An 18,784-nucleotide genomic window follows, 5' to 3' on the forward strand; every position below is an offset into this window, starting at 1 on the left:
AAATTACCAAAATCTGCATCCTTTTTAGCTGCACTGGAAATTTCTCCTCAACTGGTTTAATTTCTCTGCTAGGAATAAAAGGGACCAAAATACTTTGAAAACTTCTAGACTAGTCTTTAAGGATGGCACAAATTTGTGTTGCAATTTGTGTGCTCACTTATATCCAGCTGATGAGATTGGAGCTTATTTACTATAGTAACTCATGAAGTATTTATCTCTATAACAAATGAAACATTGCATTAATGAAGTTAATTACACTACCTAAGGCCATTATTAGGGATTTACTTCACTGCATGTTGTCTTGGGGCAAGACTGATTTTCCCCCCCCCTTTATCACTTAGGAACCGCTTTTTGTGTTTTTCTGTTTAGTTTTGTGTTCAAAAAAAGCACATAAAAAGCACCTAAGTTTATTTTCCTTTTCTAGCCTGCTTTTCTGTTGAGTTTCCTGTATAAATATTAGCAATAACCTGCCTTACACTCATATTTAAGGCTTAGTTACTGCATCTGTAAATAGATGATAAAGGTGATACCTTTTCAATAACAGTGACCAAAACTACTGCTGTTAATGAGTTGAAAAAGTCAAGGACAACAGGAGATTCTGCTGTTACTTTTTAAATTAAATATTTCTGCACAACATTTGAAAAGATTCATTGTTAAAAGGTAGAATCTCATCTGTCTACTAAGCACTGACTTTTCTAACAAATACTAGATTTTCTGTTTTGAATCTAACGTTTTTTGTATATCCTAATTTTTCTTAACAATCTTTGTGTGCTTCTTTCTGTGAATGGCTTTTGGTGGTTGAATAAATCCATGGAGCCCTCTTGTTACTAATTGTAGTAAACTGCAGCTTGAAGCTCAAGAGTCTGTGGAGAATAACCAGATCTGTTGCAAAACAATATTTTGTATAATATTACCATTCAAACTAATTGGCAGTGCAGGAAGAGATGATGTGTGGTAGAAGTGGGGCATTGGAGATAATTGAGGAATGATGCTGTGATAAACACAGGTTTGCATTACAAGCCTGAACTACACAACAAGTGTAAAATTCACTGCAGGAAAGAATGATTTTATATATTACTCTCATTTTTGTCGGTTCAAAACCAGTGATGATTGGTTAGCTTTTATTTTGTGCCTCCCCAGAAGAGCTAGAGAGATTTGGTTATATTTGCTGCTTTTTTTATAATCAGTGGTCTGATAAACACGATTGTTAGACATCTGAGGCCCTTGTATGTTTTTCCAAAATATGAATGATATTTCCATTCTCTGAGTTGTATCCTGGCTGAACAGTAAATCTGAGAAGGAAGGATACAGTTCAGAGGAGTTTTTAAATGTTGTTTTCGAATTTTTGCAGGATGCCTTCATTAAGTCTTTTATTTGATATTTTCCTTTCCAGCTGAGGCTTAAGTTAGGATCCTACTTGAAAGGTTATCTTGTGGGGTTTTTTTTTTAGTTTTTATATGCAATCTTTTTATTTTAGGATCTAAAATTTTAAGAAATGCCCAATATAGATAGATATTAGACCTGCATGGTTTTAGTGTTTTTAATGCCTTAATAAACTATTTCTTAGTTCTACCTTCAAAAATATTTTGGAAGTAGTTTACATAGTTTAAGTATTTTTGTTATTCAAACTGAATTTGTGTTATCAAACAGTTACTTAAAATTGTAGCTTGCTGCTAAAATACAGAAGGAAACATTCTTTCAAATGAAAATGTTTTTTGTGATAGTTCAACTAATGTTGTCATAACATGAATGTGTTTGTTTAGGACTCAAATTATTTGAACTTTGCTTTCTTTTCTGTTTTGCCTCTGCTTTCCCTTTTTCCATTATTCTCACGAAATACTTGCCAAAACTGACTGCAGCATTACTTTTGTGAATTCTTTTGTGCAGTCTCTCTGTAGACTGTATGTTTGCACATTTCAGTCAAATAAGCACTGTAAAATCAGTTACGTATTCTCTGGATGTCTCTTCATTTGAATAGGCGCTGGTTCTCAATACAAAATAACCAACTTGTGTACCAGAAGAAATTTAAGGTAGGAATCAAAAACTGCCTTGGGGTAGTTTGGGGTTTGGGTGATGGTTTTCCCAATAGATTGGGGGAATAGTGCTGCTGACATTGGCATCCCCTGTGAGCTTCAACAACGTACTGCTTTTTCTAAATTAAGTTTCTGCCTTTGTAAAACGAAGCCAATGGCTATGCTGACAGATTTTGAGATTCCTGCACTATGAGTTGTTAAGCACATACTTTATTTGCTCTGGGTTTTGTAACTTAGTTGGAACCTTAAGAGTTGTTGGTCCCCAAAGGCTTGTGCACACTTGCTGGCAGTCAAATACTGTTCTCTGAGCAGTTGTGTTTAACTCTTTCAGGACTTGCTCACTCCAGTTACGTACTGGCTCATCTACCCAATTTAGCAGCTGGGGAGAGGGGGGAAAAGAGGCATGAAATATTTATTATGAAACAGTCAGGGCTGCTTTGTACATGTATTTACTGTTGAAAATGCATGGTGGTTCAGCAGTCAGTATGTGCCTTTCTGCTGGTGGAAAAGTGCCATAGCTGTAAATTACAACAGCAATTCCACCTCTACCCCAAGCTGTTTTCAGTTGGCTTTTGGGCCCCTGCTCCTTTGTTTGCTGTTCTAGAGTCTGCTTTTGCACCATGTAGCTGTAACTGCTTTTCAGGTTGGAAAAAACTAGAGAAAGGTATGGAAACAGCAGCGGGAAAATGAGGAAAGAGCTTACAACAGTTTGTTCCTCTTCACTGCAAACAGTCTGGGTTCAGAGGCTGTTCCTTGTTATCTGATGCTGTCAAATCAAAGGGCTTCACTTCTGTGGCTGGAGAGGAAATAAAGGGTTGAGTTTGTGTGAGCACATTTGGTTCAGCATTTTCTGTTTGTGAATTCCCACTATTTTTTTTTTAAGTGCAGATAGCTTAGAATGGAGTTCTTGTGAATTGAAACAAATTTTCAAAACCACTGCATTCAGCTTCTGGGGTTTTTTTTCATTTGACGCTTACAATACTGCTGATTTAGTTATAATTTTTCAGATTTTATTGTGAATTAATATCATCTCTTAGAAAATATCTTTGTACTCCTTTGAATACTGTTGTTTGAATACTGTTGTTTAAATTGAAAGTGTTGATTACTTAGTGAACTGGATTGTAGGCAAAAAGAAATTCTCCAAAGTTTCTATTAAATTTTCATTAAATATAACTGAAGATTAACATTCATCTAAATATACCCTGCTAGGTATCTCCAAATCCACTTACTGCAAATTTTACTTTTGGAGGAAGAATTTGTGTAAACAGGCCAGTAGCATTGAATGATACATACTTTGGGATTATTAGCAACTATATCATTTTTCCTCTGTAACATTTTTGCCAACTTTTTGTTTCTTAGGATAATCCCACAGTAGTTGTTGAAGACTTGCGGCTCTGCACAGTTAAACACTGTGAAGACATAGAAAGACGCTTCTGTTTTGAGGTGGTTTCTCCAACAAAGTAAGGAGAGTGATGGAGTGTGTTTATTTAAAAATTTTAAAAAATCATTACAGTTGTCTTAAAATGTAAGATTGACATTTCTCTTGGGATAGAGCAAAACAGGAAAACTATCTGAACAATTCTGTTCTCTGAAATTTTGGCTGAGAGAAAGTGATGCTGTGAGAAATGTTCCTGACATTTAGTTTACTTATTACTTTTGGCATTAAAATAAACATGCATTCTTGTGCTTTTTGCATAAATGGCTTGTAGTGTAGAACTGTTATAGCTTAGTAGTAGCTGCTACTGTCAGCTGCTTAGTAAGGTAGAAAATAGGTCTCAATTTCTCCACCTTTCTGATTGGTGTGATGAGAGAGAAGCGTATTAATAAGTTGTAATGTCAAATTATATTTCAGAATGCATTAAATGAAACTACCAAATGAAATTATTTTTCAGCACCAGCAGTGCAGTACATTGGCTGTATTTGGGGAAGTTTGGCACCCTGTCACAGCAATGGCAGAACGTGGATTCCTCTTACTGATTCTGAGATGTGACCATATTTTAAGTTTTTGGTACAAGGTCACCCTGCTTTAGGTTATGATCTTATCTACACTCCCCACTCATTACATTTTTCTTCTAAATAGATTTCTGTCTCCATCCTGATGTTTGTATTCTCAGTTGTGATTCACTATAACTTGTATTTTGCTTTTGCTTTCTGTGCCTTTTCAACTGTTTTTAACACTTTTATACTTCATGACCTGTTTCCTTTGACTGCTGGTGTGAAAAGTAGTTCATTCTTTGTCAGGAAGCTTTCATTGATTCCCTCTTGATCTCAGTGAATGAAAGTGTGTTTTTAAAGACTGATACTTGTATTTTGTGTAATTAGTCTTGGTGGTAAAATGCATACGAGGATATGAAAATGAAAAATTTGGAATAAGAGGAGGAATAGGAAGCTAAGCCATTCTCTGGGGTATCTGAAGAGTCTTATCTGTATGTTTTAGCACTACCTGCAAATAATTTTGAAATACTGAGTTTGCAATTCACAAAGTCTCAGTTGCTTTATCATCTCAAATTAAAGGGGTGTATTAGATGGTGCCTACTAAACAATATACTTGTGGGGATAGCAAGCAACTTCCTCAGAAGTTTTTACTGAGCTGTGTTGTTGGATGTCAGCTGCTTGGCCTCTCTCTGACTGAGTGCCCATGTGGTTTCCCTCAGGAGCTGCATGCTCCAGGCAGACTCGGAAAAGCTGCGGCAGGCCTGGATTAAGGCTGTTCAGACCAGCATTGCCACAGCCTATAGAGAGAAAGGGGATGAATCTGAGGTGAGTTGAAAAATCAACCAAACAACAACCCCCCTTTACATGCTGAAAACTTAAATATATGAAACCTCTTTCAATGTGAGGGAAGAGAAAAAAGAATCCATTGTTTGTCTTCCAGTTGAAATGCAATGGAATTTTGAAGGCTGTGAATTACATCTAATCGGTCTTTCATTTTGTCTTATTAATGTTACTTTGGCCTGTATGTTTTTATGAGATTTTTCTGTAGTGTTACTAAAATTCATAGGATAGTCCTACATTAAGTTCTACATATCTTCTAAAAAACTAAATATTTTTTCAGTTCTATGGATTTCCTTGGCCTTGAATGCAGAAGTGACTTTTCGAGGATCCTTAGTGCACAGTCAGTATCTGTGGGATATTTCTTTCTGACTACTCTTTTGTTTAGTTATGTCTCTTTTATTGGTTTGTTTGTTTCTTTTCTCTTTTAGAAACAGGAAAAGAAATCATCCCCTTCTACTGGAAGCCTAGAATCTGGGAGTGAGACAAAAGAGAAGTTGTTAAAAGGAGAGAGTGCTCTACAGCGAGTTCAGTGTATTTCTGGCAATGATGCCTGCTGTGACTGTGGTTTGGCAGATCCTCGCTGGGCCAGTATCAACCTCGGAATCACCCTGTGCATCGAGTGCTCTGGGATACACAGGTTGGGAACTCTTCAGAGCTGTGTTTGATTTGTGCATTGACTTAATTAGAAAGGGCGTTGTTTGCCCCTTCAAATGTATATTGAAGCAAAATTAGACAGCCCTGTTTATAAACAGAATTAAGGTAACTGTTTTGCTTGCGTAAATTAATGGTAAATCAGTGTGAGTTAAGATATAGCATGTCTTAACAGGTTAATATTTTTTTCATGCTGTTTAGGAGCTTGGGAGTCCACTTTTCAAAAGTAAGATCTTTAACGTTGGATTCATGGGAACCTGAACTCCTAAAGGTATGATAGTATTTTTGAAACGGGTTTCTATTTGGTACTTAAGTTGTTGTTCTAAAGCCTCTGCATCAGAAAATTCAGTACAGGAAACAGTTGCATTTGTACCCAGTGTATGTCCTGCACTTTTGAGTAGAAAATGTTTATTGTTTTGTGCTGTTTTCTTTTAAGTCACACTTCTTTATAATCCATGCAGTAACAGTACTCATTTGTGTTACAAACTTGCAAGTCAGAAAAATTTGCAACACCTTCAAGTTCACAAGTGCACTCTGAGCAGCGAGTTTTCAACATCTAAGAAGGCAAATCTATTTACAGACCAATAATGCCTTTTAGTAGGCTGAAAAATTTTGCAAGTGGTTTGTGAGCCTAAAGCATGATCATACTTGAAAATTTGAATGCCAGCTCCTACCAGTGAGATGCTACTGGCTTATGGGAGAATAAACTTCCAGCTTGAAAAATGACTGTGAAAATCATGTGACACTGAAATACTGACATAGGAACTCATGCATGGATGTGCAAAGCATTTGTTTCGAGCTGTGGTGAGCTGGCACTTAGGTATGACTTCTCTATTCTGAACAATCAGAAGACAGTGTGAGTAGTGGTGTTTCATTTGGGGTTTGACCTTAAGTAATTTTAATATCAACATGGTCATGCTGAATAAACAAACAAACAACATCCCCCCCCTAAAAAAAAACAAACAAAGAGAAACAAAGCAACAAACTAGACCCCTTTTATTATTTGTGTAAATACCAGAACAAAATATTCTACCTGGTATTAGAAGTAAGAAGTCTGTTCATTGCCATCAGTAGGGCCAAATTCTCCTTTAAGTAGTATCTACAGGCTGGTTTTTGTACTGATTCTTCTTCTATAGTTTCTATAGTCATATCAGATTATAGTTTAGCAAAAGTGTCCTTTGGATAGAATGGGATAGAATTGATGGAATTGTCTTGTTTTGATGGGGTAAGAACAACTCCTGGCAAAGCTGGTGGGAAAGAGTACCTTTGTTAACAAGGCCTACAGGTGTTCTGGTAGTTGGTTTTGCAATCCTCCTTCAGTAGGAAATGACACTTTAAAAGTGTGACCATATTTTTTTTGTTATCTTACTCACAATTTGGTCTCTCTTTTCACTGATTGTTTCATTATCATGATACAAACCCATGCTTATTTCTGTAAGTGTACTTTTGCCAGAGAAAACACAACGTTGTAAAAATAGGCTAAGTGAGGTTAAAAACTACAAACAGGTAGAGAAAGCTTTTTACAACTATATTTCAATTTATTTATTTTGCTTTATAGCTTATGTGTGAATTGGGAAATGATGTTATAAATAGAATATATGAAGCGAAGTTGGAAAAAATGGGAGTAAAGAAGCCTCAATCTGGAAGCCAAAGGTAGTATTTTCTAGCAGTGCCTGTTACTTCCTTTTCTTGTTGCTTCCTTCAGCCTCCAGCTTTAAAAGATGCTGCCAGTTAACTGTGTGGCCCTCCTTTGGTGTACTCTCTATTTCCCCATATCAACAGTATGTTTTGCTCTCTCCCTTTTCTCATTCTATCTTTATTGGATATTCCCTCTGTTGGTCCTTTTCTGCCTCTTCTGTTAACTCATTCTCTTTCTGATCTCACTCCTCCTTTTTGATGACTGCTCCGTAGCATCAACATGGGCATGTGGATTTTGATTCCTCTTTCCTTGATACCAGCTCAGCCAGCCCTACTCCGGCTGTGAGTGCTCCTGGAAGGAGCCTCTGACTGTGCCTTTTCTTTACAGTGACCTTGTTCTCGACTTTGATTTTCGTTCCCTGATCCCCCAGAATGTTCTTTTCTTCCTGCCTACATTGTACATGAGCCCTGCTGTTTTACAGCAGCCTTCTAATCATTGTACTGCTGAATTCAATCCCTCTGATGTTAATTTGTGTTTCCTGATATTTTATGCTGCTGTATAGGATGTCTCTTAAAACTTGAGTTTTTACTACCTTTCCAGTTCTGTGCTGCTTGCTGCCAGGCAGTTTTATGGTATAGAAAACAGCATTTTATGGAGTGTTGGTAATTTGGAGGCAGTAATAATAGTATTAATAATGTAGGAGACTTCCTAGATATTCCTTCTAGTGGTAACTGCTTCTCAGCAGTTTCTATGGTAATAATTATAGCCCGTTTCATCACTTTGTGTGACTGGTGTTGTGTCTTAATCTGATACCCTCAGGTTACAAGAAAAAAATACTTCAGTATGTGATGTGGAACTGGTGGCTGTGCCTACCTGAGACTTGTTATTGTTTTCTTATGTAATCTTGACATTCCCTTAACAAATGTTGCAATTTATATTTATGTAAGAAACTAAATAAAGGCTTTATTAATTGGTTATTAACAATGTAAAACATGTATAAAGGTTTAATAGCAAGAAGTAACATATGGTAACTAATGCTTATTTCTTTCACATGCCACTTTCTAAAGTGTCTGCCTGAAAGAAAATACACTTACTTGAACTTAACAAAACTACTTTCTTTTGAGCTGTATGGAAACTTAATCAAGAATCCAGAAGGAGTTAGACAGTGTGCTTTTCATCTTTCTGAAAATATGCTATAGATGTGTGCAATGCCAGGCTACAGTCTTGGTTACTGACTTTAGTATTAAATAGACATTCTTTTAATAAATGAAAATACTAAAATATTAGCCTACTAACTCCGGGGATTTTGTATATGGCAGGCAGGAGAAGGAGGCATACATCAGAGCAAAATATGTGGAAAGAAAGTTTGTAGAGAAGCAAGCTGCATCAGTACCTCTGCTTGAATCTGGAACAAAAGTTTTATCTCCAAGTCAGGAAGAGAAAAGGCACAGTGGCCCTGAAAAATCCCTTTTGGCAGGGGAACAAGGTGCAGCATCCCCAAAAGGTATTTACACACTTACTTTTTAGCTGTATTACCCATGTTCTTTTTAAAGTAACATATTTTTATATTAATTGATTTCTGCCTCATGCAGAAAAATCAGAATCTACTTTTTAATGGGTTGTAGCATAGTCCAGAAGTATAGGGGAGAAAAGACCTGTTCAGAGATGTGCATTTTTACAAGGGGAAGAATTTCGAGTGGGGATGCTTATCATTCAAAAACATATTAACCACCTTCTTTCCTCCGTATTTTCACCCTTCTTAATTTTCCCAATAACGTTCTCTCCTGCCCTGTCCCTTCCTTACTGCCTGCTTTGTGCTTTGCTAACTTGCATGTCCCAGCGGTTGCTGTAAGTAGCGACGAGGCAAGGCGAGAGTCTCTGTTCTGTCCTGATGAACTAGATTCACTCTTCTCCTACTTTGATACCTCTTCAAAACTACGTAGTAGTAAGTACTACAGCTGTGGCGTGTTCAGTATTTGCACTAGCGATCCATCGTGTGTTGTGGCCATCTCCCTGCTTCAATCTATTGTCTCCAGGCTACCGCATTGCTTAAGTGTTCTCATGAAATAATTTAAGCTTTTTTACTTATCCTGATTTGTTTTTCCTTTCTAGTAGTCTTTGACATTTATTATCATTATTATAAACATTATGGTTGCAAAATGCGGGTCCATACTTTTCTATGGATGCGTTAAGAATATTGAATAATTACTAGCCATTTTTAAAAAAATTTTGTGTTCAGGACCAAGTATAAGAGCTTGCTTTATTATCATGGTGAAGAGCAGATAACTTGGGCTCTGCATAGTAATTACAGTTTCTCTCCAAAACAGTCAGAAGCAGAGACAGTGGGATCCAGCCGAGCGCTGATGACAGCAGAGAACACCTTGCCTCTACTATATCAGCTAACAGTTTGTATGAACCAGGTGTGTCAGGCTTTGCTCTTTAAGATGAAAATTTAACCACTTGGTAGCATTTTTTGTAAGAGAGATTAGTGCTTGGTGACACAACTTGTGTCTCTGCTATCCTGCAGGGTTCAAACGCTTTCAACAAGGGGAAAAATTGCTTGGGTGATCTTTCTTCCAGGCTTACTACCAAGAATGGCAGTTAATCCTTCTAAATAGGTTCAAAGAACTGTGTTTTTTCCAGTCATATGAGACCAATCCAAAACTTTGGTTTCTTTGAAGACAGAGCGATGCCGCATTTTGAGGCAGACAAGTCTCCACAGAAATGAATAATCCTGTTATAAATAGATAAATCCTTGGAGGCAGAATTCCTGTTTAGTCACAGATAGTGAGCTTTTATATGTTATTTGAGCATTCTTGCTTAATTTTTCTGTTTTCAACTTACATGGAATTGAACATGTCTTTAAACATTTCTCTCTCAACTCAGAAGTTCTATAAACTGATGAAATTATTTGCTATCTAATATTAGCATGCTTTTCTGACATATATTGAGTATGGCTTGTCAAAATATCCGAAACATTTATTTATAAAGCCAAGTTATTCTTCTGCATCAGAGCACTCTACTGAGGTGTGTTTTAAATCCAGCTGCAGTTGCAGGCAGGCAGCATGTGGCTTGGATCCTTTTTGACTGCGCTATCAAAACAGTTCTGGTGCTATAACTCGTGAAAGCTTTTATGTAACAATGTTTTTATCTCCCAGACTTCACTCTGTATAACTGTTACTCAGATGAAGAGAAAGATTATGCTTTAGTCTAAAAGATCATAGCCACAGAAAGTAATTGGTAAATGACAGTGGTATCTTTTAATAAAAGTTAGATCAGAACAGTATTAGCCTCATATTCAGGTCTATCAAGCTGCTACAGAAAAAGATACATAACCACATCTGTGCGGGAGAATTAGTTTTCCTCATATCTTGCAGTTTAGAATAAAACGCACTGCAAACCTAAAATAATTTCTTAGAAATGACATGCAATAGATAGATTGAAGGATATATACATGTGCCAGTAATGTGGAGAGATTTTCTGTGCAGTAATAGTTCTGTGAAGAGGCCATGGCTGAGTGTTGGATCAAGCTAAGGGCATCTGTGACTCCCCCTGGCAGAATGGGGCAACAATACACAGCATTCTGCAAATCCTGAGCTACCGCATGCCAGAGAAGTGATGGTTTTGATCAGAATTCCAGGAGTTACCTTGTAAAAAACAGGGATTACATAAGCATTTTTGTTTGTTTTCAGAAGGAGACAAGCAAGAGTCTTCTGTGTTCTGTGACTCCAAACAATCTAGTCCAGGATTGCAGTTGTACCGAGCTGCCTTTGAGAAGAATCTTCCTCATATGGCAGAAGCATTGGCCCATGGAGCTGAAGTAAACTGGGTCAACGTAGAAGAAAACAAAGCGACACCACTGATTCAGGCAGTGCGAGGGGTATGTGACATACAGCCCTGGCTGATGGGGGGAAGGGGAAGGGGATAACAGGGATTTCTGTGTCCCTGTTCCTTTGGAAATGCTTGCTTCACTAATGAATTACATGATGCTGCAGTTGTGTTTACAGTGTTCTCTCAAAGTTGTTTCTGAACTATCTTTTCCCTGTTAATGCTTTATTTGGAATTAAATAACCTTAGTAGTGTTTAAAGTTGATAGGGAAGCAAATCTCTTTTGTTTTCTTTGCTACCTGGCTGAGTGGTGGGAAGGCAGTACAGATTTGACTTTATTCTAGAGATCTGATGCTGAGTTATTTCTTTGCTTTTATTTCATAGGGTTCATTGGTTACTTGTGAATTCTTGCTGCAGAATGGGGCCAATGTGAACATCAGGGATGTTAAAGGAAGAGGGCCCCTGCACCATGCCACAGTTCTAGGACACACTGGGTAACTGCTGCTACACAATTTGTAAATGGCCATCCTTTACTATAGTTGTTCATGTGAAGCTTCTTCATTGCCCCAGATACTCATTGTAATACTATTTCAGGTGACATAGGTTTTTCTTAAAGCTCTGATTGTGAGAAAGAAAATAATGTTTTGATTTAGCAGTTTCTGCCACTAGCACAACATACATGTATTTTCTAATGTGGATTAAATAAAGGTTTTTCTTACTACTGTGTTAACATGTTCTAGATGAACAGCACTGTTTTGATATATTTGAGAGACTTTTGGTGATTTAAGCCAAATACATTTATCCAGCTTGAATTTATTTGCTATTTTCCTTTATTGTTGTTTAAAATTTTCTTAAATGCTTTTTCTGAACAGGCAGGTATGTTTATTCCTAAAACGAGGAGCAAACCAGCATGCCACTGATGAAGATGGGAAAGATCCATTGACTATAGCAGTAGAAGCTGCAAATGCAGATATTGTAACGTTGTAAGTTGTACATTCTGTTTTTGTCTAGATAACTTAAGTTTTGCTATTCTGTTTCAAGTTAAAAGAATGTCAAAATTCCTTTACATAAAAACAGGGAGAATAAGCTAAAATCAGAATTCATTGCCTCATTGATGTGATGGTCAGGATTGTGTTGTAGGTCTTGCATTGCAGTATTTTTTGTGCTTTGAAGATGACATTGTTCTTTTTGTTTTCTAAATTGTAGGTTGCGTTTAGCGAGGATGAATGAAGAGATGCGGGAATCAGAAGGACTCTATGGGCAGCCAGGTCAATACTCCTCTAATAACCACACTGAAATGCAGTATAGGAAGTGTATGCAGGAATTCATCAGTTTACAATTAGATTCTTAGTGTCTGAGGGAAATTCAAGATAGCTTCATACAATAATGTTTTTTAAACCAATACACGTTAAAACTTCATTGAAATTCATTGGTGTGACTTGGTAAGAGTGTTTAGGGGACCTAAAAGGAGACCATTTAAACAGCATCATTACAGTCCTGTGTTACTACAGCCATTACCACTCTGTTTTGCTGGTAGTTGTCCCCAGTTTTCTCCAAATGTTGTTCCACTGACATTTGCATAATTTTAGGATTTATCTGACATTATTTAGTAGTGTCTTTCTGACCCATCTTGTTCAGAGGCAGTTGAGGAGTTTATCTTATTACAGAATACCATTCTCCTTCCTGTGGAATGGTCCTCTTTTTCAAGAAAAAAACACTTGCACACCAATGTAAAAATTGTACATCAAATATTTCAAAATAACTCCAGACAAAAAATAGGAAAGTATTGTTTCCTCAAATTTTATTTTTAAATATTTTTATTTGTTAAGACACTAATAAGAAACAAAACAGTCATTCTTAAGTATGTATTTTTGTATGCATAGTATCTTTCCATTTGGTTAAAAAACAAAATAGAAACTGGCAGACATTTGAGCCAACTACAACAAGAAAGTATCAAATTATATTTAATGAATATGTGCAACTTCATTCTTAGGTACTCAGTCCCAATTTACACCATGTTCTGTTGTGATATTTGTGCAAGACATTTCTTATGGTATGCTTGCATAGGAACCTATTCAGTGTCATGCAAATATCAGAAATTAAGGCACACTTAATTGGGAAGCTGGACAGCTAAAAGCACCCTGCTATACCTGACAGAAGTTGAAGGGGCAACACTGAGTCTCATGTCAAAATCCTAGATGAACTCTATTAAATAAAACAATTTTATTTATTTTCTCCTTAAGAACAGATCTTTTTCAAATTTATTTTTTAACAAGTGTTCTAGGGAATTCAAGTTAAAACCATAAAATTACTATAGACAGTCAGGCATTCAAACGCTTTCTTTGACAGAGAAACAGTGAATTTAAAAGCATCGACTTGATTGTGAGCTCACATGAGGAAGAATTCTCCTCTCAGAAAATAAGACAGATACAAAATAACCCCAACTGCCAGTGTGGCCAATTTCAATTTAAAGGTGTTTTCTGATACAATTCATACTCCTTTGCTGACAGGCTGACGGTAACAAATACTGAAGTATTGCTGAGTTTCCTCTGTTTTATTTTAAGAGGTAAAAATAACTATCAGTTTCAAATAGTAAAATGCCTTTATTTTAAGGGAGGTTTGTATTTTGACTCCAAAGCTTTGTGCTAAATCAAAAACCAATATTTTAGATAATTTAATTGACCTGTCAGAAATATAAAATTATTATAAACCAGAAAATAGGTTTCTATAGTTTGCACAAAAATCCCTGTATGGTTAAGTAAACCTTACAAATGTTTGTGAATGCATCATTCATAATAAATACAGGCACTGCTTACATGAAAATGTGCAGTAGATGAGGGAGACTATTTTCCCCTGAAAATTCATTTAAAATATTTTTAGACATATTCTTCAATTAGGTAGATGAAATAAAGTTAGAAAAGTATTTCACTGAAAATATTGTGACCTCTCTATGAGTTTGTATTACAGTACAATCTAGGGACTGCAGTTGATAGAATCTGATCCATATACTTTACAGCTGGTAAGGTGAGATTGACAGCAGAGAGTAGAGTTGCCACAGCAGGCAGAGCTTTCCCAAAACCCAGGGGAGGGTATCATTAGAATAAATTTTTGAAATTAATGCTGCAAGCTGTAGCACAAAGTCCCAGCCAGGAGCTCTTGCTGTATCTTTGTATAGCACAGCACTGCCCCCTTCAATTCTTCACCTGCTGAAGCCTCTTTTAGAAGTTGAGGTCAATATTTGAGTGTTTTGAATGTTCGTGTCTGCTGGAAGGGTTGTGTCAGTGTAAGCACAAAACATGTCTCTGCTGTCACAAGGTGTCACACCTTATCATGGTTGTAGGGGATGCAGGTCTTTTTCACTGCATATACATGTTAAATTATCTGCACTGCCCTTCTTTTAGAATTCCAGTGTTCCAAAATTATTATTCTAGAAGAAAATAAGAATTTTCAAGACAAGTGTTTGTTTGCTGGGAGCTATTTGAGGGTCAATATTGATGTATGAGTTTGCTGCCATCAGAGTGAAGCCAACTGCCAACTCCTCAGCTCTAGTAATGCAGTGGATAAAGAATTGCTAATGTAGCTAATGGCATCAACATTTCTAATTTAACTATATCTGACTGTTTTGAGCTATTGAGAGAATGTATATTGCTTTGCAAGGTACAGTTGGTCTTCCAAAATATTCCTAGAATAGGAACTAGCTGAAACCAGCTTGTTCTACAAAAAGTTCCTTTCTGATGGTAGAAGCCATATGCACCATAGTGCTGTTTCTTGTAAAACACCTGAGTGCTCATCTCCTGGTGCTACAGTATGTCAGCTAACTCTCTGATATTAGCATTGCTACTTTTTCTTCCTACCTTTTCTTGAATGTATGATGTGTGCCTTTTGAGTTATTCTGGTGTTAAATGGTAAAGCAGTGTTACAGTATTTTTGTACTTAAAATCTGCACCTTAGGGAAAACATTGCTTGGAAAGGGAATTTCCAGAATTCAGTTTTAAAGTAGAATTTTAAAATAATTATAATGTTTACAGTATTAAGTACTTTAATGCAGCATACAAACTAAAGGGGCACTTTATTTCAGTATATTTTTGTATGTAATGTTTTGTTATGTAATAGAGCCAAAATGTATCTTGCAAAAATAGCTTTTCTTTTTTCTTTCAAGTTAATTTGAAAGAACCAATGGCACCTTGAACTACAGTACTAGTTCACCAATGAAACCCACTTCTGTATTAAAAGCATAATTGCTTTTATCACATAAGCTTGATTCTGCCTTGTGTCCTTCATAACTGTTCTTTTGGGGAATGTTTTACAGCTCCATCCTGTGCTGATCTCCCAGTGCAGGCAGTTATCACAAACTGTTACAGTAAAATGTGTCCTGTGCCTGCTTCATCTCCAGAGCACAGAATCTCAGAAAGGTTTAGGACCTTAAAGATCATCTTGTTCCAGCCCCCATTCCATGGGCAGGGACACTGTACTTGAAATTAAATCTGAAAACCAAAAGGGAATTTCACTAGAACTGACTTCTCCTAGTGCAACAGTATTGAATGTATTTATCTTTTAAAGTCTGGGAAGAGTTGTGTCACCACATCTTTGTATAAAACCCACATACCATGCGTGTTAAATATTTCTGGAAGGTCAGTTACCATTTGTGAAAGTGTTTTCAAAAGAATGAAATCTCATCTCCAAAAGAATAACAGTTCTAACATTGGAAATGTACATTAAGAGATGGAAAAACAGAACAATGTAACTATTCACAGTAGTGCAAACTTTTAAGCACAAAAAAATTTTTTCTTCCACAATCGTGTTTCAAAAAAATCTTCATTTCCAATATACATGATGAGAGAGATTCTGGGTTGATTTCTTTGTCATGCTATTAATCAAGCTGTCAGCGAGGAGCAGTAGTGCTGAGCTCTTGTGCCCTGGATGATCATCTGTGTTGGAAAGACAGTAAAATTTGGATGGGTGTGTAATTCCAGACCAAACCAAATGTGTGATGTATTTAATTCCCTTTGAAGGCAATAGAGTATGGTTAATGTTTTAAAATGAAACCTGAACTCGAGGCCCAAAATGCTGCAACAGATGAAAGAATGTGAAAAATGTCCATTTTGAAGGTGCAAAAGAATAACTTGGCAGTGACCTAAGAAGTAATCATTCCTGAATATGTCTTCCTGTGTAGACAGGGAGGGGGAGGAACACAGGCCTGGTGGAAATTGCTGCCATCCCCCATTTTGGAATATGTACGGGTACTCAGGTTGTGTTTAAGCACAAAGAGTGAAAATTAAAAAAAAAAACAATAAACAAAAGAAACACCTTAAAGGAAATACCATTGCTCTTATAAATTAAACTGAAAAATGTAATGAAATATGTAGATTAAGTGAATGTAAAAATTTTTATTTGCTGAAGTATTAGACCAAAAAAAGTTATGAACAATAATTTATCTAATTAGGATTGCTTTTTTGAAATACTGTTGCTTGCTGATTGTTTCTTTCATGGAGAGTTCTGTTGGGCTGTAAGAATTCTGACTTCTATTTCCAAGTAAATCTTTATTTATGCCATAATTCTATTTTTCTGAAGATAATCTTGGTTAGCACCTCCTTGCAAAAACAAGGATTTTATTCTTTAATGGCTAATAAATAGTTTTCTTTTTAAGTTGCTTTAAAATGCTTTCACTTTTCCTTTCTAACTCTGAACTTTCCTCTGTATGGCTGCCTGTGAGGTACTATTTCAGGTATAGTTTAGCTTTGTTTAATTTGCTTCTACAGAACATGCATGCAAGTAACCAGTCCCCAAGAGTTCACATCAGCATCATTCCATCTATAAGCAAACTTTATACCATGAATAAGTGTTGCACAGTGATTGATAGCACAGTAGAGCATTTGTGCAGTGGTGAGTGATGTTGACTATTGCAAATGTTTAATACTGTTTCCCTTTTCTTTTCTACCTAGGAGACGAAATTTATCAGGACATTTTTCGTGACTTTACTCAAATGGCGACAAATAATCCAGAGAAGTTGAACCGCTTCCAGCAGTTAGATTCCCAAAAGTCTTAAGTGTCAGGAAGGAAGAGAACCTGATGCTTATAGTGCAAGTCTTTTTTTACTTTGACAGAATGAATTATATGCATTTTGTTAGATAGTTTGGATAAAATGACCACTCCAATGTAGCTTTAGGTTGTGGTAGCTGGGGAAATGCATGAGTTGTTTTATGTTCTACAGTTACGTATACCTCAGCAGCTGAAGAAAATGTTTAAAAAACGTGAATACCTGCTAGCTCAGTATAAAAATTCCTACTGTTGTGGGTATGAGGTCTGTCTGCAGCTCGTACCCCAAGGCAGCAGAGCACAGCTGGATGTGTTACAGACTCCCAGTGGCAGGATGGTCAAAGCAGCCTTGCTATCCAGTGTCACACACTGTCATCTGTCTCCCTATTGCCATAAAGAATGTGCCTCTGACAAGAAGGTCTGGGTTGCATTTTCTGGGACTGTTTGGAAAGGAAATCAGATAATTACACAATGAATTGTCCTTCTGTTTGTGAGGCTGTAACTCAAGAGATTGTCTTGTGCCTACGTTGACTCTGGTTAGAGGTAGGCTGTTAGTAACAGACAGGATAACTCCTGCTCTTGCAAGCTCTTTCACAGTGGAAGCTCTAACACCAGGCTGGCCTTTATGCTGGTGACTGCAGGTCAGTCACAAAGGGATATATCCTGGAGGACCAAACTCCTAAGAGCAGTCTATTTTCTTGGGTTTTTTTTTCTCTTAAATTAAACTTCCAATGCAGCAAGTATCCTTCTAAATGAGCATGTGGAACCTTTCATGAAAAATAAACGGAATCATTCTGGACATGATGTGGGCTTTGTTTGTAGTATTTTGACATGAAAAAACTTGACATTTGAGACATGAAAGTAAATACTGAGCCAATGGACTTTGTGTAGAACAGTTGTACAAAGGCTGGTTTTTACTTTTTCTCTTTACTATTCTCACTGCTAGCCCTAAGCTGAATATTTAAAGTCTCATATGTCATGCAAGCACCCTAAATTTAGGACAATCAATCCTTTATATCAAGAATTAGTAACACATATATGAGCTGCAATTGTGTGTATGTGTTGTCTAAACTGAGTGTGAGAAAACCTAGGAATTTCACTGCACATTTTTGCCAAGCAGTGGATGAGCACAGCTCCAGCTATGTTCTGAGGGCAGCAACACAATTTACTTTGTTCAGTAGTGAGCCCCACTCTAATAGTGTGCATGTATAAATGGTGTCTAGATATATGCTTATGTATGAGGTTAGTTAATACCTAGGTAGTACACGCCCAAAGCCCCAAGCCAGGAGATGCAATTCTTTATGCTCTGTTTGTCTGCCCTATGGACAACTTCAGCAGAAGTTTTAGGTAATGTAGTATCAGAGTGAGTTTTTAATCATCCTAGTAGTTGTCGCATTTTATGCTCACCTGCTGCTTAAAGGTATTTAGGAGCTTAATTGGCTTTTCTCTAAGCAAAGATAAGCAAAATTGGGTTAAAAAAAATTAAATCTGTAAACTATTTAAACTTTCTGGCTTGTTAAATTTTAACAAGGTATTTCAAATATTTATAACTTTGCATCAAATGTATAATAATAAATCAGGATATTATTATTGCTGCAAAATTAGTAGTGTTGTAGAATTGTCTGGTAGATTTTTTTTTCCAAGCAGAAGAATCTTACAAGACAGTTCTTGCTTTGTGTGTGGTCTCATTATGCTATGAAAATCAGATTATGCCCATTTAAAGAGTGCATTTAGTCTGAATAATAACGAACTTAAGGATATCACCTATAAGCAGTAATTTTTAGTAACTTGTTTTTTAAATAGCTGTCTGTGAATTATACTT

The 18,784-nt window shown here is 36.5% G+C and overlaps 1 protein-coding gene across 2 annotated transcripts in view; it reads left to right on the forward strand.

Annotated features, from left to right (window-relative positions):
- The window catches only part of ACAP2 (ArfGAP with coiled-coil, ankyrin repeat and PH domains 2), a 59,933-nt gene extending 42,172 nt beyond the window's left edge, over positions 1-17,761 (forward strand). The window contains exons 11-24 of one of the 2 annotated variants that reach the window (XM_071566909.1): positions 1,979-2,030; positions 3,393-3,493; positions 4,688-4,793; positions 5,237-5,445; positions 5,661-5,730; positions 7,018-7,112; positions 8,418-8,602; positions 8,939-9,043; positions 9,426-9,518; positions 10,791-10,978; positions 11,311-11,420; positions 11,799-11,909; positions 12,133-12,194; positions 16,869-17,761. In XM_071566909.1, the coding sequence (XP_071423010.1) occupies positions 1,979-2,030; positions 3,393-3,493; positions 4,688-4,793; positions 5,237-5,445; positions 5,661-5,730; positions 7,018-7,112; positions 8,418-8,602; positions 8,939-9,043; positions 9,426-9,518; positions 10,791-10,978; positions 11,311-11,420; positions 11,799-11,909; positions 12,133-12,194; positions 16,869-16,972 (1,591 nt within the window). In that variant the 3' untranslated portion in view covers positions 16,973-17,761. The remainder of the gene's footprint in view (positions 1-1,978; positions 2,031-3,392; positions 3,494-4,687; positions 4,794-5,236; positions 5,446-5,660; positions 5,731-7,017; positions 7,113-8,417; positions 8,603-8,938; positions 9,044-9,425; positions 9,519-10,790; positions 10,979-11,310; positions 11,421-11,798; positions 11,910-12,132; positions 12,195-16,868) is intronic. The other variant, XM_071566910.1, reaches the window with a different exon arrangement.
- Positions 17,762-18,784: the final 1,023 nt, after the last annotated feature.

This window comes from Pithys albifrons, chromosome 11 (genome assembly GCF_047495875.1).
Source record: "Pithys albifrons albifrons isolate INPA30051 chromosome 11, PitAlb_v1, whole genome shotgun sequence".
Taxonomy (NCBI): domain Eukaryota; kingdom Metazoa; phylum Chordata; class Aves; order Passeriformes; family Thamnophilidae; genus Pithys; species Pithys albifrons.